At 41.7% G+C, this 24,755-nt stretch overlaps 1 protein-coding gene across 2 annotated transcripts in view; it reads right to left on the bottom strand.

Moving 5' to 3' along the window:
- Positions 1–8,470: 8,470 nt before the first annotated feature.
- Positions 8,471–24,755, bottom strand: part of Dennd1b (DENN domain containing 1B) — a 212,740-nt gene continuing 196,455 nt past the window's right edge. For both annotated transcript variants that reach the window (XM_032915408.1, XM_032915409.1), the window contains 3 exons: positions 11,908–11,984; positions 10,674–10,890; positions 8,471–9,998 (listed from right to left, as the gene is read on the bottom strand). In XM_032915408.1, coding sequence (XP_032771299.1) covers positions 9,465–9,998; positions 10,674–10,890; positions 11,908–11,984 — 828 coding nt within the window. In that variant the 3' untranslated portion in view covers positions 8,471–9,464. The remainder of the gene's footprint in view (positions 9,999–10,673; positions 10,891–11,907; positions 11,985–24,755) is intronic.

Raw genomic sequence — 24,755 nt, 5'->3', positions numbered from 1 at the left:
ACCTAAAACAGAGATCTGCCTGCAAGAGGTCCCTGCCGCAATGGAGATGCACACGATGAAACAACGTGAGAAACTACTGTGCACCTAGTAGGGTTGCTAAAACCACACTAAGACTGGGGTGGTGGTCCATACTTGTAAGTCCAACGTTCAGTAGACTGAAGCAGAAGGTTCACACGTTTGAGAACCCAGCCCAAAAAGAGCAAAAGGAAAAAAGAATGGTAGCACTTTGCCATTAAGTGACTTCCCTAAGAGCAAAAGGAGAGTGAAAAATGAGTAGTCCTGGGTGAACTTAATTAAGTACTCAAGAATCTTCTAATCAAATTATCCAGGGAGTCCTGGCTCATGTTACATTACAAAATGTTCACTTTTGATATCAGAACGCCATGCCCAAGAACAGCACTCTGATTTTTGTGGAAAAAGCGTGTGTATGACTATCAATCTTATTAACAACAGTTATATATATTACATTAGCTTCTGAACTTTTTTTTTTCACTAAGGTTTTTAAAGGCACACCAATTCCAAGTGTCAGCTGTCATTTGCTAGGAAACTGAAATGATTTTCTAACAGTTTGTTAACAAGCACATCTCGTCTGCAGGAAGCTTGTGAGATAAAGGACAGCATTTCTCTAACATCTGTTTCCAATGTTGGGCATTGCCAAATGGTTGCAATTTGGATACTTACCAAATCTCAGGAAGCTTAACTCATCCTTTATTTAAATATATGTTAAGTATTAGGTTTGGGGTCGGGGAGTGCTGAAATATCAAATGAATATTATCACTGTATTTAAATATTTCCAACGTTAAGATTTTAAATATTTCAAAACTTTTAAAATTAGAAACTGGTTATTAAAAATAACTGCAAATCACAATGTTTACATGGCAATACTTTAACACCACCAGAATTATGAAATACTCGGCATGATTATAAGATAACGAAACGGAAGGCTTGTTTTCAGAGCTGTTCCTTGAATTTATAAAAATTCCCCGTGATAGGTAACATCTGTGGGTTTTCTGGAAGGATCGCTCAGACGTTCTCAACAGCTGTAAATGTAAATGTCAGTGGCTGGCTTTGCATTACAAAACTCACGAAGTATACCTGTGCTGTTCTTCAAAATGATGCCAGCAAACCTGCTCCAGCAGGTCTCCCATTTATTTGAGGAAGGGCTTCTCTCTTCCGTACTCCAAAGAAAATCAAGCTTTTAGAGGGACAGAGAATGATAGGCAAGCATGCATGATTAAGGCAGCATTAGGCACCAAGCCGGGAGTATGAGAAAAGGGAAAAGGTAAAAAAACGCCAAATAATATAGTTTTTTTTTAAAAAACAAAACAAAACAAACCTATCAGGAAACTCAATACTGATATTTTAAAAATGTGCAGTGTTTCTGTCATGAAGGGGTTGTGCAACACGTAAGGGAGAATGTTGAGACAGGAAAAGGAGATTTTCAGCAGAGTCCCTGAGACAGGACTTCGTGTTCTGTCCAACAGTGTGACATATCTTGGGACACGTCTTTTGTTTCCCGGGCCTGTGATAAAATATTCTGAAAGTAACTTAAGGGAGAAAGGGTTGTTTTAGCTCTTAGTTACAGGAGATTGTCCACCGTGGCAGTAGGAGCTGACAGGATCTGGTCGTGTTCTGTCCAGAATCAGGAGAAAAGAACAAAGAATTCATGCACACTGATGCTCAGCTTGACTCCCACACAGCCGAAGATCCTCTGACCAGGAAGCGATGCCCCAGCCCACGGCAGGCGGGTCTTCCCTGCTGTGATCAGGATAGCATCCTACATTCCCAAAGGCCCTTCTCCCAGGAGAGTCTAGGTTTTGAAAGTTGACAGCTCTGACCATCACAGGGTTGAAGCCACACCCCAGCATGGTTACTTAGTACTGTGGTACTTCAGGATGTTGTTGATGTTTTTGTCATAGTTACCTCATCTCTATATGCACTACCTATAGTGTCTACTCCAGAGATTGTACATCTTCCTGTGCTTTGCTTGAGAGTGTGACTTTGATAAAATCTGTAATTTTATAGTTATATTTTATACTTAAATATTCCAAATGACCAGACATTTGAACTTAAGTGGATTATTTAGGAATATGTTTTATCCCCTAAACCACACATCAGTAGCTATATACATAGAGGTTTCCAAGAAATATTAAGTAATTCTAAAACCAGGTACTTTTGTATTAAACAGAGAAAGAAGGATGATGAAAGGTTTACTGTAGCTCATGGTTGCAGGGATATTAGTCTGAAGTCCTGTGTGATAAGGCAGAGTCATGATGCTGGGATCATAGGCTGGGGGCTGCTCACCCCAGGGCAAAGAGACAAGAGGTTTCTGTTTACCTTGGATGACGTGTTATATTGTTGTTATGCTATCAATGGGTCCCTCTCCATTCATGTACTGTTAGTGACCTGTAGACCATGGTATCACTGGACTCTGAGCTTCTCAGGCCCATGCTTTAGTACTTTAAGTAAGCTATATTCTTTAATTTATATGCAGTGACGAGTTACAGTTTTCAGTTTCTGAATGTATAGACTATATATAGGGCCATCTTCCACATAAAGACACCATCAAGTACTGAGACTCATCTTGCCAAGGTAGCCAGGGATAACATCAAAGTCACCAAAAGATGCATACAGGCTTGTCAGGTATGTCCCTCCCCTCTTAGAACTTTGCTTTCCATGTTGAAACGGGAGAAGTCCTTCACATTGTTCTCATACATTCGGAGCCCAAAGGAAAACACGCTTATTTCCTCACAAACCTCACCTCTGCTCTGTGTGGAACTACACAGCTCGCAGATGAAAATTCACCTTTCGGGTCCTGGAGCTCTGCCCACTGTGGCCTGACGACTTTCCCTGTAAGAGTCTCCGTGATTGCTAACCGAGCGGGAAATGCCAAAGAGTGCCTGTGAGAGCGTTCCCACAAATGATTTAATCACAAGGGCTCTAACGTAGTGGGTAGTATAATCCTTTGGATTAAAACTTCGAATAGATTATTGGGAGAACAGAGAACCCTTGCTAAGTGGAGACGCGTGCGCGCGCGCGCGCGCGCGCGTGTGTGTGTGTGTGTGTGTGTGTGTGTGTGTGTGTGTAAGTGGGTGGCTGGGGCTTGTCCTCTTCCTGTTGACCATGCTGCGCTCTCTGCCTTGGGTGAGCAGCCCCAGCCTACGATCTCACTGCTGTGACAGACAGCCTTGTCAAGAGGACTACAGACTAATATCCCAGCAACCACGAGCTGCAGCAAACCTTTCGCCTCATCCTTTCAAGTTACTGTGTCAGTCCTCTTGCCACAGCAACAACAAGGCTGATGGTCATTCTGAACAGAACAGGTGCCGCTCCCACAGGGCAACCAGAAAGGAGGAGGCTGAAGCTGGTTTACGCTGCAGCACTTCGAGGCCATTCTCCGGTAGCAGTACGGGGACCACTGGTTAGTTAGAAGAGCCATCACCACGACACAATGTTTGATTGTGACCAATTTTATTTTCAACGACATTGTTGGGTACTTTATGGCAAAGCAGAGTTCATCCGACATTTTATTTTGCATATTAAAAAAAGCTCCCAAGCAGTACCTTTATACAGAACAACTTCCCATAGGAGTCGCGTTCCGAGATGGCGGCCTGTAGCCGCAGGGGCAAGGACAATGAAGCACTTCTCACCGTCTTGCTGCTCGCGGTTGTTTTGTTTTTGCTTAGTTTTGTTTTCTGAGCTACAGGTTATGTTGAATAAGCAACTCTTCAGCTAAAGGAACGAACACAAACTTTGGGACATTCAATCCTGAGTCCCTCATGTGGCCTTCATGTCTAAGAGTTTTTAGGCACAGCTAAGGAATAACTGATCTTTAAAAATTTAGGTTTTAGTTTTTGGTATATGATTATTAAAGAGTTCTCAAAGCTACCCATGAAAGCTACTCCATCTAAAACACAGTGACTTCACACAGACAGTGCATCTAATATACACAATGTAGTTGGTTTGTTCCGTCCTAGACATTGAGTGGTCCAAGGAGGGAGCATGGATGGTCCTCAACTAAGCTATCTAAGGACTGATACGGAAGTTAAAAAGGACACACACCATTGACACATCGAGGAGGTAATCATTTGAGACTATACTGTCTAGAAAAAAGACTGTATTATCTTCAATTACTTCATTTCCCTAAAATGTGGCTGGAAAAACACGGACTCCTGGACTATAAAGCACTCCGTCAGCATTGCTGTTCAGTACCTTGGTTTATTTTTGGTTTATCTGCACGTTGCATCCAGAGTTACAAACTGCCCACAGTGCTTCCTGCCTCATTCAAGTATAATAAAAGTAGAAATCTATAGAAGCTCCAAGGCTAAACAAACTATACATCATACGACAATTAATTTACAGTCAGAAGGTATTGGCAATGCCCTTCAGAAGCCTCAACAAAGACGCATCACAAAGGGTGTCCTAATCTACACACATGGCTATCACATAGATAGACCGTTCAGATCCATGTGCCGCAGAGTAGCTGCTAAAGCAATACAGACAGCCAGCGCTCTGTAGCACACACATTTCTGTTAAAGTAACAGTGCTGTCAATACTAATCAAAGGAACGTGATTTTCTTATTGCATATTTACTGTGGCTGAGGCAGTTAGGTATGATACAATAATGCAATCTCCACAAGTATTTTAAATAAACAAGAGCACTTCTGCTAACAATAGAAAGAGTAATTTTTTTTTCTGAAATCACATAGAACATTGCTACATACAGTTTTAGGCAAATACTGAAAGACATGACCTTAAGGCATCTGCCAGAAAAGCAGATGTGCATATTTATATAAACTAAACGACGCAAGAAAAATATTGCACAAAATCCTATGTTTTAAAATAAAATATTTCTGTCTCAATATACATAATTCCCTATTTTATAAACAAATCATAACATCATCAACTGGCTGTTACAAAGCCTTTCTAGTCCTTGAAGTTTTAAAAAACCAACACTAACAGGACTCTGGGCTCAACATGGGGAAAATGCTCACAGAGAATTGGCTTGCTAAAAAAAAAAATAAATAAATGACTACCTACATTAAGAGATGCTTGGGGAGATCCTACGTTTAGGGGTTCATTTTCCATTTTGAATTTTTATTCTGATTTTCAAATATCTTCTCAGACTGAAGACGCATTGACATCAAGCAGTGGGGTTTTCAGGAGACAATTTACTCATAAAGGGATCAACTTTTCCTGGAAGTCTGAGCAGAGTATGAATGGCGGTTGATTGCGAGAATGTCCACAGTCATTTGCTGTTGACCAGGAATTTTCCCTTTGTTAACCAACAACTACTTCATGGTCATTCCTGGGTCACACCATTAGCATTAGATCAGCATAGGGTCTTAGTAACAGTCACACCTTTAGCTAAGAAGAAAAAGGCTACCTAGAAAATGTTGCTACCAAGATTTTTTTTTAAATGTAAAATCTGGACTCCCATCAACATGCTAGGTTCTTCCTCTCTGTACCCTAAGTTACTCTTGAACTTGGGGACGTGGCCATCGATACTGCATGTCGTGTGTATGGTCAAAGCAAGGACTCAGCCTAGCAGTGCCTCCAAATCTATCCTTTAAAGTGGGATCTTAGCAGCATTCTAGTGGCTCACGTAATTACTGAAAGAGTTAATGATTCTGTCATTAGATCATACTTTAAACACAGCAGCAGTTCTTAAAAAGCATCTCTTGGTGTTGATTCTTGAGCAAGTACCGTGTAAGCAAATACATCTTTTCTACATTTTATTATTATTGTTAATTATTATTATCTTAACGCCTGCACTTCCCTTCCCTTTTAATTGGTTCCCTGGAGCTGGGTAACTGTTTATTCCCACACCCTTACACCCTTAATTATTATACCTTGCTCCTGACTGGTACAAAAAATCAATAAATATTTTCTCAGTGAAGGAGAGTTACTAACTTTGAATTGGAAAAGTAACCATGCAACAGTCTGATACGGGAGAGGCTAAATCAGGTGACCACCACTGTACTTCACTCAGCAACATCTTCACTTTAACAAAGCTGCGGCTCCACAGCTGTTCTCCTATCTTTAGGCCCCTGACTCTGTGGATGCAGAGCCTGAGAGAGACTCAAGACCAGGCACAGCTCGGGGGTTGGATTAGCAACACATGAAGCACAAGATGCGGAAGCCAGCGCTCAAGTCTCTAGAGGAGCAGAAGCGGCTTCTCTGAAATGTTTAGTTTGGGAGTTCTCAGTTTCTAACAGACAGTGCAAGCAGAAACATGTATTTTCAATAGCAGGGAACTTATATTTGGTTTGGTTTGGGCAAAGCAAAAGATATTCCCTGTTTTTTTAAATTTCAGAACTCATCTTATAGTCTCTTACTGTTTTCTACCGTATCCATCAAAATACTGCGAAGTCTCATTTAAAAGCCAACTTCAAATACTCAAGGTTTTAAGGTGTGAAGCACCCACTTGCTTCCAGTTTTCTGGACATTTTTAAAAGAATAAGGTGTACAGTTTTGTTTTTTCTTTTTAACATAAAGTAGCTGTTTTTGCTTGTTACAGTAAGGCACGGATCACTTAAGTGGCTTAAGACATTATTTGTGAGTGGAAAAATGTTTCCAGATAGCCTAGTGTGACAGTGGAGCATCTCACAAGCTGACTCAAAGCAGAGAACCATGAACCTGTGGCCATGGGTTTATCAAGGACAAGGACTGGAAGCCAGTGTTTTAAGCTGCAATCAGGATGGTCTCACTTTTAGACAATGAATTCTGACATGAAAACAGAGAGCTCACTTGAAAAATCACATTGAAAGCTCTACACTCTGTCCAGAGCCCTGTGAGAATGCTTGCCCAGCACCCTGTGAGAAAGCTTGCCCAGCACCCTGTGAGAATGCTTGCCCAGCACTGGAGCCGCCACACTAACCTTCCTCCTCCCACTCATATCCCCTTCCAATATGTGGCTTTCCTGTTATTCAGTAAACTGGGAGTAATGAAGGGCACACGCAGGCAAAATCTCACAGCCTTGACTGCTATTAATGTGCAAAAATGAGGATTAAATATGCCCTTCTATAACGAGCCCATCCTCATAACGACAAGCTCCACCGTCCACTACAAAGGAGGGAATTGTTACCTCAAGCACAACTACCTATTTATATTTTGGAATGCAGTTTTAAAAAATGACCTGTGTAAATATTTTAAGGGCTATGTTAAACAAATCTCCTAAAATTCTGGCTAAAATTCTATTCTTTAAGTAAACACTTTAGAGTATGGCCTTCAATGGCTTTGCAAACTTTTTTTTTTTTACTAAAAGATTTCTGAAAATCAGTCATCACGTTTGAGGATGTATAGAACAGAAACATGGCAGGTTCAAATAAACCAACTGCACATCTAGCATGAGGGACCTGCATGTGCTTCAGATGTGCTCCAAAGGTAAACTGTGAGGGAGGCAGGTGCCATAAAGAACTACAAGGGCTGTATTCTGATACTTGTCTGCCCTAAATAATTCTCTGTGCCTGCCCTTCCTTTCTTCTCTCTCTCCTGCTCGACTGCCACAGAACAGGTGAGGGACACATTCCTAGTGGAGAACCCCACAGGCGTCCCAAGTCAGCACAGCATGGCACACCCCTCAGACGCTGTGAAAATGGTACTTCTCTTCTGTAATCTTCTCCCTCAAACCTATGATCTCATGCAATAATGAGACACATACTACATACTTTACAGGAGCTGGACATCTGATCAATATTCCTGAAAACTTCAAGGCCATCAAAACTAAGAAAGTGAAGTGCCAGGGTGAGGAGACACCTCAGCAGACGTGATCACAGAGGTACTCGAGAACTCTGAGGGGGAGAAGGGGACAGCCAGAGCTCTGAATGCCATGCCGTGCAGCGAGTCAACAATACAGCAATGGCAGCGTACTACACAGGATGCTAGCAACAATACGGCAATGGCAGCGTACTACACAGGATGCTAACAACAATACGGCAATGGCAGCGTACTACACAGGATGCTAACAACAATACAGCAATGGCAGCGTACTACACAGGGTGCTAACAACAATACGGCAATGGCAGCATACTACACAGGATGCTAACAACAATACAGCAATGCCAGCATACTACACAGGATGCTAACAACAATACGGCAATGGCAGCGTACTACACAGGGTGCTAACAACAATACGGCAATGGCAGCATACTACACAGGATGCTAACAACAATACGGCAATGGCAGCGTACTACACATGATGCTAACAACAATACGGCAATGGCAGCGTACTACACAGGATGCTAACAACAATACGGCAATGGCAGCGTACTACACAGGATGCTAGCAACAATACAGCAATGGCAGCATACTACACAGGATGCTAGCAACAATACGGCAATGGCAATACGGCAATGGCAGCGTACTACACAGGATGCTAACAACAATACGGCAATGGCAGCGTACTACACAGGATGCTAACAACAATACGGCAATGGCAGCGTACTACACAGGATGCTAAGAACAATACGGCAATGGCAGCGTACTACACAGGATGCTAGCAACAGCAGACACAGGATCCATGGCGATGGGAACTCAGTACCATCTTTGCATTTTCCTACAAATCTACAACATTTAAAACACAAAGTTAATTATTTAAAAAGCAAACACAAGGTAAGGCTATGAGCATCTTCACAGCAAGTCAGTTAGGAGAAGAGCTGGACAACTGCCTATCTGGACTCCGCAGGGCATTTGGCTTTCTGGAGGTGGACTGTAGTTAACATGTACACAGAGATCGAACATTGTCTGCGGGGCTTCTTTGTAAGCAGAAGCTTTTCACTTCACATTGTAATTCAGCACTTAATATAGTTCACTGAAAGGTGAATACACACATTCACGGTGTTTGGAAAACATGGCTGCATGTCTTTATAAAAAGCAAGTAATTTCCACTAGAGTGCATTTGAACTTGAAAGAAATGGTGAGCTTAATTCCTGATAGAAAAAGGCATTATTGCTCTGCGGGACAAGACAACTCCTCTTTCAAGCTTCGCATGTAGCATCACGTGTTATCTGTATGCTTAATAGAACTGGAGGATTAAGGCAATTAGTGGGTTAACAGTTTCATCAGTGTCAGGCTATTTTTGTTCAGTTTTGACATCTTGATCAGTTCATGCTCAGCCAGATTAGTACAGTACATACTGGCTATATATAGGGGTTATATATGCACACTTATTTTAAATAAAATGAACAGCATTAAGCACCAAATACTGGGAAAGCTTAAGTTCCAAACACACTTTCAGCCTATGTACAAATTAGTACCTGATTTAACAGCACAGTAGAATTCATTTTACGCTGGGGAACCAATGGTAATATAGATCCATGAGATGAACAGACAGGGAAACCAACTAGACAGCAGTAAGGTTATCATTCCTATCAGTGATTCTCTTTACTGTTCCCATCATGGGGAAGTAATTCCATGTCTCTGGAGAAGCCAAGAGGCAAGCAACTGACCCCTCTACTGGTACCTTAAGTTTGGTTTTCACTTTTGCTTTCTTCTGAAATGTTTAAACCTTGTTGGAAGTCACATGACATGTGACACAATGACACTACTTCTTGGAGAAGTCCAACATCTTTTGAAGGCTTCGTCTCCTCTTTCCCAGCTTTTTCCCAGGGAACAAAAGTAGACTGGCGGTTCCCAGGGCTGGGTACCAGCAGATCATCTGAAGCCTGACTTAGTGTTTGCTTCACTTCTGGTTTTCCTGTATGCGTCTGGGAAGCTTCAGGGGTGGCTGGCTGGAAACCCGAATCTGAAGTAGAAGCGGACTTTTCCACCACAGTAGGGACACTTGCACTGTCAGCACTGACGGGCTTCTCAGTGTTCTCCTCTTTCAAGATAAATAGGGAATCTGTCAACCCACTGGAGGAAACTCTTTTCCTGGGGGATGGAGGGAGGTGCTTGCCATGGAGGGCGCTGTCATCCTGTCCGAGATTCCACTCTCCCTGATCGCCAGAAGCACACAGTAGGGTCAGGTTATTCTCACTGGGAGCGTTGGACTTGTTCTGGGAAGGGAAATAACAGCTTCAGAATACTTACAATAAAATTACTTTAGTAAATCGGTGTCTACTTCAAAAACCAGGTTCCCCTGTTGCATCAGGGACCTGAGCCTCGCCCCTGGGGTAGGAGAGCATTGACTGAATTCCGGCAGTTCCTGCCTGCTCCATGAAGTGGAATGAAGGGATGTCGGGTGGGGTCTCCACAAACTCTGGTTCACATTCAAATTCACATAGAACTTTCAGTCAGAATGGGGTCCCCCTGCACATAATTCTACTTTAAGTTTTTAAAAAAGACTTAATTTAGTTCATTTGGAACTGCTCACTTTTCAAACAAGATACTAGAAGAAAAGATTTTAAGACATTAATTACTGTATTTCTTAAAAGCTCAGAAATTTTTATAAAACTAGGAATTATTTCACATAAACATTTCTTCACAATGATGAATATTAAATTAGACACCAACATGGAAAAGGGCGTTGTCTGGTAGCACCAGGGAGTGGCTCCTGCAGCAGTTTTAGTAGCAGGAATAATCTATATGAATTACATTTTTTATCATACTTTGAAGTTTTTGTACCTACCTAGAGGCAAAATGCTTCTGTGAACTAAGTTTATTTATCTGATTGGGCGGCCTCGGCAAGGGCAAGAGTGCTTCTATTCCTCTGTAAGTTAAAGTCAACTAACCGTGGGCTTGTAGTCAATGTCGTCCATGGATCTGAAGAAATCCAGGCTCTTGGCGGGTGCCAGCTTTCCTTGGTCAGAGCTGTGTGTGCTCAGCGTGTCCAGGATCTCGCCCAGTAAATCCATCTCACCTGAGTAAGGAGCCTTCACCTGTGCGTCAACAGAGTCGTCGCTCTCGTAGAAATAGGCAGATGTTTCTTCACCGTCTTCAGAAGATATCCTGAGGAGAGACAGAAGGTGGAGGAGTCAGCACAGGCTGAGTCTCAACTCACTCGCTATGTCAGCAAAACAACAAAATCACAGCTGAAGGGGAGGGTGATGCTCCCTTTTAATCCCAGCAGTCTAGAGGCTGAGGCAGGAGGATTACAAGTGTGAGGCTAGTCTGGGTTACAGAAAGAAAACAGGAGAAGGGGAGGGGAAGGGTTAAGAGGAGGAAAGGAAGGTGGGGAGGAAAGGAGAGGGAAACAGGAGACAGAGAGAAAAGGAAGGAGAGAGGAGAGGAGGGGTTTGAAGGACTGGCAGGGACAGAGGACACGGTCAAAGTCTCCACAGTCATGCAAACATCTATCTCAAATACTGAAAAACTGAAGCACATACGGTAAGAACAAATAAACACAAAGTCATGGCTTGGTAATCTGAAGTCGGACTTCCATCAATCTCATGCTATAGGATTTGGGGATTCCCTAGAAACATTAGATTGAACACTTAGAAAGTTTGCAACATTCCAGTATACTCCAGTATATGGTTGTCCTTTTCTTATTCTATTTTAGAGAAGAATTGATATTCTCCTATGTAGACAGATTTATTTCATATGTAGAATGTCCATTTTATTAGAATGCATCTTAAAATTGCTAACCAAAGTGAAGTTTATACAGTTTCCATCCTTCGTATCCAGTAACATTCTGAGTCTCCTTCCTGGGATGGCTGTGGCGGGATCCTCCCCTTAAGCCTGCCTTGGCTCAGTCTGACTGACTGTCACCTACTCCTTTCAGTGTGGGGTGAGAAGCTGACCTCATCTGTGCCGCCTTTCCCCTCCTCAGACACCTCTGTAGATAACTCTGCTTCCCAAGAACATGGCATTTCAAGTCTATTGTGCCTGCCCTGTCCCAAGCCTCACTCCTCACAGTGTTGCAAGGGGTGCCATTTCTGTTTGTTGATGGACATTGTGAGGGAGCAGAGCATGGACTTTACTGGTGTCTAACACCATCCGCTGGATAGGCCACAACGCTGGACTCACTTGCTTGCCCTTTCGATGTCATCATCATCGTCATACAGGGTGCCGTCGAGGCTCTTATGGGGCCTTTTCAAGTGTGCCTGAAAGATACATTGACAATAAGCTGAGTTACTGATTTGAAATGTCTCTTTAATAATTTTAAAGGAACAATGTGATTTTTAGAAGAAATACTTAGAAATATGTTTTCAAAGCTTTGAACGTCATCCACTAACCTGACAAATTAGATAGAACAAGGAGAAAAAGAACAAAGCAGCATTTAAAAAAGAATCAGCTCTTCCTAGCTTTGCAAGAGCAACAGGAAATACACACGTGGACAGTCACGCCATGCATCCACATGCAACCATCACATTCTTAAAAGAAGCACCAAGGGTTGCCCATTTTATTTCCCTATCACATCTCCTTCAAGTCTCAGTGTTTTAGAGAGTGCTTTCAATTCTAAGAATATAAATGACTATAATGCCAGGTGGTTTATAAAGCTGCAAAACGTAGGCTCTGGTTCTCCAGAGGTTCTGCAGCGTTGGGGCCCCGATTGCTGCGTTTGTAACATTTTTTAGATGATCTCAGTGTTGGATCTGAAGAACCCACTCTCAAAACCAAGATTTTAAAAGTAATGATTTATTATTTTTACCTGAAAATACTATATTATATATTCATTAGATGTTCTAAAATGTAAAATGTTCATGTTGACTGACTGATTTGTTTGTATGCACATGCATTCCATAATACACATGTGGAAACCAGACGACAACTTGTGGGAGTTGGTTCTGTCCTTCTACTCTGTAGGTTCTTGGAATTGAACTCAGGCCATCAGGCTTGGTAATAACCTTTACCTGCTCGGCTGTCTGGCCAGCCCTAGGTATGTATTTTTAACAAATATTTGTTTTAAAAGATTTATCTTATGTGTATGAGTGTGTGTATGTATGTATGTATGTATGTATGTATGTATGTATGTATGTGTATGTATGGATGTTTGTGTGTATGTATGTATGTGTATATATGTATGTATGCTTGTGTGTGTATGTACATATGTATGTATGTATGTATATATGTATGTATGTATGTATGTGCACCACTGCATGCCTGGTGCCTGCAGAGGCCAGAGCAGGGTGTCAGATTCCTGGAACTTGAGTTACAGACTGTTGTGAGCCTCCATGAAGTTTCAGAGATCTGAGTCCTCCATGAAGGGTTTTTAGCGCTGAACCATCTTTCTAGCTCCAAGATGTCTTTAGCACAATTTAAAAATTGTGACATCTACAAATTAACAATTACCTTTAATATTTTATATCATATAGACTATCTCCATACACTTCATCTTTGGGTCAGATGACACAGGTCGGTGCTGCCTGTGGTTGCCATGTCTACAGTCTCCTGGACACCGTCACTTTCCCCTTTCCTTTGTGCCAGCCATGTAAAACATGTCTGAAACATCGTGTCCTACCCTCTTTTCCTGAAAACTGGCAGTTTATGTGGCGGTGCAGATCCCATTTCCAGTGACTGACGTTTGTTTCTGGTCAGCGTGAGCCATGTGGTGATGGGCATCTTTACAGTGCACTGTAGGCATGTGATGCTCAGTTTTGTAACATGCTGTGGGCACGGCTGGCCTTGTCACTCATTCCAACTTACCGCAATTTTTCCCTTGATGGTTCCATTCACCTGCCATAACCACTGGTGGGTCTACTTTTCATTAGCATGATTATTCCTTTCATACTTGTTAGAATTTCATAAAAATACCTTTATTATTTAGCACTATATTAAAATACAATATAGACAAAAAAGTGTAGAAGTTGTTGATGAGCTTTTATTTCTAAGGGTAAGTCACTGTCCCAGTATCTCTAAACTGATGACAATATGAGGTTATTTTAAATATTGTCATGGCTTGTATATACTTAGTACATTTCAAACCACCAGTTATTATTAATATTCAAAACATCCTGTCTTTGAATTTTGACTTAAAAGATGTTTATCTTCAAGACACACATCTTAGGAAAGTCCCAGGTTAAAGGATTCACGGTTAGGTTTTCTCTTGAAAATAATCCGGCGCAGGGGACTGGCCTTGACCTCCCCACTGAGAGTTAAAGCTACATAAAGAAGACCTGAGGATTTCTAAAATGTTCGCTTTACTGTTACACATGCTTCAATGTTTCAAACATAAGGTTTATATTTTTAAATCATCTGCCCTTTACCTGTTGAAGCAGGCCCATGTCTTCTCTGACATGATCTCAGAAAAGAACTTTGGATAATGGCACTCAGACATGAAAACTTGGTGTCATGGTGCTCAAAACCGTCCTTCTGGGTGGGGAACGTTCACCTTGAATTTGCCCCTAGCAACAACCCCTACAGGAAGAACTGCCTGTCTCCCCGCCCACAGACGTCTCCATTTGTTGCACTACAGAATAAGTCTTTTGGGCATCAAGAACTGCTCCACCTGCTCACCCCTTGGGGCCAATGCTCCTAAGGTGAAGAAACATCGACACACACACACACAGACACACAGACACAGACACACAGACACACACACACACACACACACACACACACACACACACACACACACTTGTGATCTGTGACTAAAATGTGTAACAAGTTCCCCATGAGTCTAATGATTAGAAAGTACTGAGGGCAGGAGGTGGGGCTGGTTGGAGAGGGGAACAATTTTGTAGAAGAAGGGGAGAGGGATGGGATAGGGGACTTAAGTCCGGGAAACCGGGAAAGGGAATAACATTTGAAATCTAAATAAAAAAATATCCAATGAAAACATTTACTCCAAAAAAAGAGAAGGAAAAAGAAAAGAAAAAGTGCCGAAGTACTAAGACTATGTCAGTTTGCCACATAAACCAAAGCTTCTTCAGTTGGACAAAGTTCTCAGAACTATCTAGAAACATCACCTATGTGTTGATACCACAACATTAGTTCTGGGAGGGAAGCTCCAACTTACTCTGCTTCCCAAAACAGCAAAAACAAGGAACAAACGATGTGACGCTGTAGTGTCATTGCAGTGAACTCCACCTGTGCGAGCATGGCTGCCATTTGCCACGTTCTAATAAACAACTGAAATGTCAAACAAAATGACTAACTCAGTTGCCGCTTGTTAAAGTCACACTATTTAAGAAGAGGAGAATACTAAGCAGGAAGTACATAACAATATTTTTGCTAAGTATTCTGCAAAGCCCCCTCACATACACACACAGTAAGGTTCTTCCCATTTACCATTTCAGAGCCTAAATGAACTCCACAATAAACCCAAGTCCAAGTCACACACAGCGTGAGAACAGGGACAGCGGCAACAGAGGACGCACCATTACCTGTTGTGCTGCAGATCCTGGATGCCCCAAGGTGCCTTAACCCCACAGCTGCCTGCCTGACCACAGCTCTCAAGTATTTCACCCAAAACACTCTCTGCACAATCTCTATATTACTTAAGTCATGAAAAGAACCTCCTCAGAAAACCTGTTATTTCACACTTCCCACCTCTATCAATTTTCATGGAGATGCTACAAACCAGTGTACTTTACAAGAGAAATTCATGTGAGATTTTTAGGAACACATAAAACCAACCAATACCACTTTCCCTTTTTGTAGATGTTAACCTATATCCAGTGAAGACTCTGGAGCCACTGCTGGCGCCTGCACTGCTGGCGCCTGCACTGTGGGCCTCCTGTGCGTCTTCCCCTGCACTGTTTGCTGTCTTGTCTCACTGGTGCCTTCATTTCTCCGGGTGATGGCTAACCTTGACTGTCAACTTGACACACGTGGGAAGAGAGAACAGAAGAACTGCCTTCTTCACATCACCCTGCTGGCATGTCTAAGGGGCAGTTTCTTAATTGTTAACTGATGCAGGAGGTTCTCTGCCCATTGTGGGCAGTGCCACCCCGGGCAGGTGGACTTGGGCAACATAAGAAAGGTAACTGAATGCATGCCTGGGAACCAGTCAGGAAGCAGCATTCCTCCGTGATTCTGCTTCAAGCTCTTGCCTTGCCTTTTGCTAGGATAGACTGTTACTTGTAAGTGGAAACAAACACTTTGCTCCTCGAGTTGCTTTTGGTTTATCACAGCAACTGAAAGTAAAACAGAACACGTTAGAAGCTAAACAGAATATGTATGTGATTTTTCCCACTGACATCGGCTTGTCCTTTCTCCAAAGCAGGCAGCTGATGCTTCCTGAACAAACAGATATCTGCATATATAGCAGGTAGGTTCTTATCTTAGCGTTACTTTTGCTGTGATGAAAGATCACGGTCAGAGCAAGGTGGGGAGGGAGGGTTTATTTGGCTTACACTTCATGTTACCGTTCATCACTGAAGGAAGTCAGGACAGGAACTCAAACAGGGCAGGAAGCTGGAGGCAGGAGCTGATGCAGAGGCCAAGGAGGGGTGCTGCTTACTGCTCCTCATGGAAGCTCTGTCTGTTTCAATACCAGCCCATGGAGGGCCCCACCCACAATGTGCTGGGCCCTCCCCATCAATCACTGATTATGATTATCATTCTCTTACTTTAGGTTCCCTCTTCCCTGATGACTTTAGTTTGTGTCAAGCTGACATAAAGCCATCCAGCACAGTTCTGTTGAGCATTTATCTGGCTGACATCAGCCACTTCAGTGTTCCTGAGGCACAGAGGGACATAGGCCCATTTATTACCTCAATGAAGACTGAAGGGCCACCTTTCTGTGCCCAGGCATTAGGCTATATGCTGAGACACAAGAATCAGCAAGAAGAGGGCTCTGTGTCCTTATGCATGTTAGTCTAGTGAATAAAAACTACACAAACTCTGACCATCACACCAACAAGCACAAAAGGTGTGACTCAAATTGGCTTCTACTAAGCTATCTCTGCCGTGAGAGCACTTGGTAAGAATCTGACCTAACGCCGGTTGTGGTGGCGCACACCGGTAGGATTTGCTGAAGAATCTGACCTAACAATGAGAGCCCAAAGGAACTCCATTCCCTGGGTTCTGAAAGGTCACAGGTGCTAAGGAGCTGATGATAAATAACTACAAGGTCCCTCCACTGGGACAATCGGGAAACATGGGAAGTTCATGCTGGCTTGGTCTGTTATCATGGAACTCACGCTTTCTAGGCCCCTAAAACCCGCAGTTACTCTTTTGATCACTAGGTGGCACACACTTATTACAAACACAGCTGGACCTATGTGACACGGTGTCACAGAGAGTCACCATAGATTTAGCCGGAGAATGTGGGGGATGAGGATGTTGGCAAAGGTGGCCAGAAAGAACCAACGCTGGATTCCCAGATGATGAGGGGCACAGAAGGTCACAGGCTCAACTGTCTCCTGGGATCTTACTAAATGTTGGATCTTCACGTTAAGGGTGCATCTGTTTTTAGTTCTTAGCACCTCTTCATTCCACAAACATGCCGTAAGCACCAGCTATATGCATTTCCATGGCACACATTCAATAATAATAACTATCTCCTCTGCATGAGGAATAAACCTACTGCAAACAGGAAATAAACACAACACATTAGTCACTTAGAGTTACAGACAGGAGGGCGATTACCACGCCTTCTCGGATCCAGGTATTACGCAGGGAAGAAGCAACCTGGGAATATAAAACAGAGGCTGGATGGCTCCGTGGCTAAGAGCATGTATTGTTTTTGCAGGACTTGCATTCATTTCCCAGTACCCTTGGGTGTCTCACAACTGCCTGTAATTCTGCAGGCTGCTGAGACTTCTGGTCACGTTTACAAACCCTCACACAAACTGATGCACAGAAACACATGGTTAAAAATCAAAATAAAATAAAATAAAATAAAAAGATAAGGCAGGCAAAGCTTCTATCACTTAGAAACAAGAAATTAAAAATGAGACTTAGAACTGAATGTCACAAATCTCAATCTAAATTCTGAACATGTATAATTGTAAAATACAAGTCTGCTTCCATGAAAATACAGAGTGCATATTTAGTGTGTGGAAATTCACAAGGTTATTGCTAGGACGGTGGGGAAATGTTACAGTATTGAAAAGGAACGTCTATCAGTGTGCAATGAAAGCTGACGATGCTTCTTCCCCTTCCTGGAGCTGACCCCGTGTAGACACTGAGTGAAATAAAGAAGACTGATGCAGACAGGAACTGTTTAAAGGAAAGAAAACACACACGATCTCACAGAGAAGGACTAAGTCACAAGACCCCACAACTCAATGTTTGAGGAGAACTCAAGAAGCAAATTCAGTCTGGTTGCAATAGCAAGAGAAATGCTCCCTTCCCTGCAAGGCCTTCTGGGAAGCATATCAGACTGTACAATGGCCAAAGCCAAGGAGCCTGGTAAGCTTGCACTTACCGTTCTGATCACTAGATGGCAAACAATGCTAACGAGGCAAAATGCAGCTTAAGCTCAAGGGTAGGGTAGGGTGGGGATTGGGCTGGGGGCGGGGTGGGAGGAATAGGATTGATATGAGCAGGTGAAACAGCAAACAACTTGTTTGGCCTTCACAGAATTGAGATTCTGATAACGTATGTAACATTTCTGAGACAGACTCTGTGAAGTTCAGACTGGCCTTGGCTTCACAGTCCTGCACAAGGCTGGGATTACAGGTGTGTGTGTGTGTGTGTGTGTGTGTGTGTGTGTGTGTGTGTGTGTGTGTGTGTACTATGTTTTAGAAAACATAACCTAATCTCTTTTTAAAGATTTGTATGTGTTACTGCCTGCATGTATGTAAATCACCTGTGTGGAGTGAGGCAACCAAAATCCAGAAAGGCTTCCGCTGAGCCCAAGTCTACAGCAAACACCGGTGTTATGCATAAAAGCCATTTGTGGAATATGGAAATATCACAGAACAGTGCCTTGAACATGCACAGTGGTTTTGTTATTTGAAAAGAACTTTAAAATATCTTTTTTTTTAATGTTTAGTGGTAGTAACTGAAGCGCAGGTAAAGACTTGCAGACAGTTTCCTTCTGTTTTAGATGTTTCCTTGAAGAGCTCACCTCACCACAAACTGTGCTGAACACTTTCCAGGTGTGTATGATAGGGCAAGTGTTAGCAAGCAGGTACTTGGGTAAGAATCAGAAAGGACAGAGCTGGGACTCTGTCCCAGGTGTGCAGAGCCCACTGACACTCTCTTTTCTATTATCACCTGCTTCCTCAGGGTGTCCTGGGGGTTGCGAGAGAAAGGCTGCCTACAGAGCGAAGTCTCAACCTGACTTTAAAGCTGGGCTGTACTAGAGACGGGGATGATAATGCAGGAAGGCAGGACGCAGTGAGGCAGGAGACTGCACCGAGCCTGAGGATTGAACAGCCTCCTGCTGGTGCACTTAGGGGGACTGGAAGGGCTAACAAGTCTGATGATTTGTGAGATCGAATAAATTGAGTTGATGATTCTTGTTTCATTGAGTAAAAAGCTAAGGTCTTATGGAAGCCTGACACCAGTCATGAGAAGATGGGACAGTATCAAAATGTGTCCTTACTTTTAAAGGCTGGAGAGATGACCCAGTGATTTAGAATAGGTGCCTCGTTCTGTTCCCAGAACATAAAGCAGTTAACAACACTCAAAGTCGAGTCCCAGGTCGCTCTTCTGACCTGCCCTAAAGCCTGCTGTGGAGGTAAAGGGACATGGCTTACCTAAGACTGAAGATATACCAGAGCACAGAAAAGCCACAAGGCCTGGACCAAGTTCAGCCCTGGCTGCATGTGGCTCATGTAGACAAGGACTTCAGAAAACTTAGGATGAATCAAGAAAACTGAGAGAACTAGAACTTTCTCCAGAAGTATTCTACAAAAGCACAAGATCATAGCATTCTACTGATATGTTTATCAATAATAAAATCCAATTCCAGACACACAAACCCTCTTGTAATAATGCCATTAGAAAAGAAAAAGCACACTCATTTACAGATGCAAATATAATACTCTCTATATAAAGTCCAGAATTCAATTAAGAATTATGAAACAATAATGAACAGATAAACAATGCATGAGGAATGAATGATAGCAAAAATAGGAATTTTAAGAAAGAGTCAAGTGGAATTGATAGAAAACAAAGCAAAACATCATGATATAATAGATGAAAAATAGTTCCAGTGACCTCATAAGCAGATTTAATGAACACTGCATTCTGAAACAGGACAAAAGAAATGACCACAATTGAATAAAACAAAAAGAAAATAAAGCAAAACAAGTGAGATGAAGAACATTAACCAGAAAATAGGGTGCAGAACACCCAGAAGCTGAGCCCCACCACCAACGTGTACAGTGCATTCTGTTTCCAGAGTAGACGTTCTGTCTGTACCCCCTCCCTCCCTCTCCTCCCAGCTCTCCCTTGTTTCCTCCTCTCTCCCCACCTCCCTCTCTCCACCTGACCTCCTCATGTGTGTATAGTTATTGTAAATAAAATGGGAAAATATTACCTTAATATGAAACTGAGTGTAGCGAGCTTTGGAAGCAATGGGTAACAGACTCTAGTTCTCAGAATAGCCCACAGAGGCCATCGCTCACCATCATTTCACAGCTCATCAGGCTTAGGTTAGGAAAGGTGTGTGTTCACAGACCATCCATAGGACAGAGTTGCTATTCTCGTCTGCGTTCACCATACTGTAAAGACTCAGATATTTCTGTTTCCTCCTCTTAAGTGACAAGGCTGATGGGCAGAGAATGAATATAGAAGTCTTCCTGTATTTGTAAATCATGGCCCTTAAGAACTTCAAAAAAAAGCAAGTGATCTTCAAAGCTAAACTGGCAGGACTAACAATACTGGAGGTTCCGAGGAGACACATGGCCTCGAAAGCCAGGAAGTGGCTTACTCTGATAGTTAAACGGGACTCTCCTGGATGATACATTCGCTCTGTTCAAATCACACCACCAGTGCATTAACAGAGGCTCATTTTAATTTAGTCTTAATCTTTTCTAGCTTTCTTTTTATTAACTTAAAAAAATCATCAAGTGTTGGAGTTGACAAGACCCCTGGTTTGGCAAAATACTCATCCGGAAACAGAGCGCTTTAGGGTTCATTCTGCCCTGTCGCTCAGAGACTATGAGAAGCTGGCCTGGTAATACTCCAGGAGGCTAAAGCATGGGAACTAACTCACAGGATGCACACTTACTCGCACGAGCACCTGCATCAAACATGGCTTCAAGCTCCGTATTAGGAAGCCAGCTTTCAAGGGCTGGGTGACACCAACTGTGTCTTAAATCCCACTACCCTTTAGGTCTTTAACATTTGAAAATGCAAATTTGACCAGCGGTTTTACAGCTAGCTTTTCAGTGTAAGAAATTACTAGTTATCACAAAACAATATGATTAAGCATTAAATACCTCAGTGAAGAAGAAAAAAATTAGTGATCCTTTGAGAAGTGGCAATCTAGTTGAAGATCCTGAATTTATAATGGGAATAAGCTACTATTAAAAAAAAAAAAACTTAAAAAGATAAAGGACAGAAAACAGAGGGAAAATATTTTCCCATGTTTGTATATAAAGTCTATAATGGCAATATTCATTAACTAGATTTACTAAATGGAAAAACTGAGTACATTTCATCTTTGTTTTGAGATTTTATACTTGTTATTTGAAGAGTAAATTCTAATGTTAAAATGTCAATTTTTTAAAAAAATTATGTATGATATATTTACACAAATATGACCATTTTCTGTTATGCTTTGTAATATACCAAGTCTCTGCAAAGTTTAATTTAGGTTAAATCCCAATTACTGAGTGACAGACAGCTAATGCTTCAGTGTCTGGCTACAAATTACTTTCTAATGTTGCACACAACTTCCACTAGAGGGCATACTTGTAATCCAGAACCCATTTGTTTCCTTTTGAAACAATTTTAACTACAACCAAATATGAAATGTTTGAAAGAAATACCGTTCCATAGGAGAAGATAACTTCCTCCTAATTAACAATACCCCACCTGTACATTTTACCAGAAAATCAACTGTGTAAGTTACAGGGTAAATTGGGTTAAATCCAATTTGAGGAAACCCTGGAATATACATTGCTATAATATAGTTTTATTTAGGCAATATTTTATGGTCATGCTCACTTAACGTATTTCAAAAAATGTTATCCTTTAAAGCATTTAAAACATTTCCCCAGTACGTCAAGTAGCAATTTACCCTAATAATGCCTTCAATATCGAGCCAAAATAAAATCAAAAGTGGCTGCTCATCACAGTTGTTACTTATTTGTCTTCATAGGTCCTGTTCAGAGAGAAGGAAACCATTCCCAGCCATCTACCCAGTGCTAGTGAAGTCATCGATCTTGAAGGAGAGCCTACAATCACCTTACTAAGCTAGCATGAACTCTAGCTACATTCTAAATATCTGTCCTCATATCAAAGATATGTGTGGTCCTCACCCCTCATCAAGGAAACTTTTCTTTGCAACAGATGAAAAACATTGCAGAAAGTCACTACAGATCAAAATGCAGTGTTGTGGAACCCAGTTTCAATGTGATACATACATACATACATACATACATACATACATATATATATATATATATAAATATATATATATATATATATATAAAACAAACAAACCCTGCAGCAACTAAGGCTTGGGACATTGTGGAAGAGGGGGCAGAAGCAGAGGTCCTGGGAGTTTACTGTGAGAGGTGTCTCCTAGCAATCCCAGAATTGATGAGTACCTAACCATGGGCTGAACAAAGACGACAGCAGACATGTCTAATGTGGACAGGAGAAAGCCCAAGGGTTCTCAGCTGCACACAAAGAACAGGCAGCTATCAGAGCTGAGGTGGAGGAACTTGCTTCTCCAGTGAAAAGCACCAGCTGGGTGTGGATGCCAAGTGGTGAGCCCTGAGGACATGCGTGTAACTAACATGCACAGGCTGAGGAGGCTGTATTTAGGAGAATATGTATATACATATCTGTACGTAACAACTAGTGAAAGACCACAAGTCTGAGGGACAGTAGGAACGGGGATGTGGAAAGGCTTGGAGGGAATGATGTAATTTCAAACTATAAAAGTAACTGTATGTCTTATGTAAAACTTATCTTACAAAACTGCGTATTCTTAACTTTACTTGCCCTCCTCTAACCCATGCCAACACAATTATTTATCTTGATTTGTAATTTATAGTTATGTTTTCCTGTGAGGAAGTGAGTGGTTACTTCCTTCAGAATCATGCTATGGAACTTAGGCTGACTTTGAACTTGTGACATTTCTGGCATGTGTCACTACAAGTGGCAACTATAGCAACTTTGTACACTCCCTAGGTCTTAACAAGGAGTGCTACCATTCATTAGTTATGTTTCGGAGTCCGCTAACTCTTATAAAGAAAACTTTGACATTAATATGTTACTGTAAACTATACACAACACATGAGTTTCTTGCTTTTTTATGAGCTACATAATTTAACAGCATCTAAGTTTTATATTTTAAATTGCACTTATACTGTAAGAACACATTGTACACATTTGTAGTGTGTGAAGCAGTTTACTATCCATAAAACACGAACTGTCTGATTATCATATTCATTGAAGATGATAAGATGGTGAGATTTTGTGTGTGTGTGTGTGTATGGGTGTACACATATATATGTATATATACATATATCTACCTTTAGGGCACATTTTTTTAAAGATGAAAGTATACTATTCATAAATTATAAACTTGTCCTAGCTATTTAATTCTGTTAGAATGACTTTTAAACAATTTGACATATAAAAAAACATCAAAATTTCATTTTTAGTGAGCATGTATATAGAAAAAAATTATCAGTCATATCTTATAATGAAAATTTCTTCATCACTTACTTAAGGCAGAACTGTTCTCATTTCAAACTGCTAGTTTGTATATGAGCATTGTATATGAGTTTGTATATGAGTATTGTAGCGTGTGATAGTAACAAGGCTCTTAACCCTGTTCCATCCATGAGCACTGTACAAAGTCCCGACTCCATTCCCAGTAGGTATTCATTGTAAAGGACATTGTAGACTGTAAGGGAAAGACCAGCCTTTCCTGCAAAGATTTATATGAACTGTCTGGATGGTGGAAAGGGGCAAACTCTGGCGGACTGGCTTTTGTCTTAGGCATGACACAGTTAAAAGTGATATGTGTGCCAGGGTTTTAATCAGGCTTAGCAACAGAAAGCTTCCTCAGTCCTCTTCCACAAGATTTTGTCACAGTGAAGTGCTTTGCTTAGGGCCATCCATCTGTCAGTGTTGACTCACGACGGCTGAGCTCTCATGCTTGTTCACTAGTAGAGTTGTTAGCCGAGTGTGTGTGTGTGTGTGTGTGTGTGTGTGTGTGAGAGAGAGAGAGAGAGAGAGAGAGAGAGAGAGAGAGAGAGAGAGAGAGAGAGACGCAGACAGAGAGAAAAATTGCTGGACTAAGCCAAAAAATGTTTTAATCCTTTAAAGCAGATCCTAGTTCAGGTTTATAGTTTAAAATTTACTGTTAAAAGGGATTTTTCTCTTATTCTTAAATTTTCTATGCATTTTAGACAATTTCTTATGACGGAATTAGAATGAGTGGTCTAACATTGCTCACTAATGCTTCAGGATTCCATTAATATAAAACTGACAAGGGGTAAGTCCATAGGACGAGAGCTGCTCAGCACCAGGACCGATAGTATTCTCGCTGGACCAAACAGGCCCTACTTTCAATACAATCAGAGAAGGATCCTTTCCCTGGAGTCCTGTTAGGCTAGGGCGGCTGTTAGAACTGTCATCTCCACACAAAAGGGGAAGGGCTGGATTTTACAAATGTGAAGCCTAATTGGGAGCTCTTCATGGCTGTACCCTTGACATTTATTTAAGCCTCATCAACAAAACAGAAAATAGCCATACTAATTAGCAGACCAGCACACAAATTACTATTTGCTGGGAATAGATTATAGATTCACAGTCTACTCCAAAGCAAAGTATATTTAAATTCTTCT

Source organism: Rattus rattus, chromosome 10 (genome assembly GCF_011064425.1).
Source record: "Rattus rattus isolate New Zealand chromosome 10, Rrattus_CSIRO_v1, whole genome shotgun sequence".
NCBI classification, from domain to species: domain Eukaryota; kingdom Metazoa; phylum Chordata; class Mammalia; order Rodentia; family Muridae; genus Rattus; species Rattus rattus.
The sequence above is the reverse complement of the archived record's forward strand: the minus strand, read 5'-3'. Positions and strand labels throughout refer to the sequence as shown.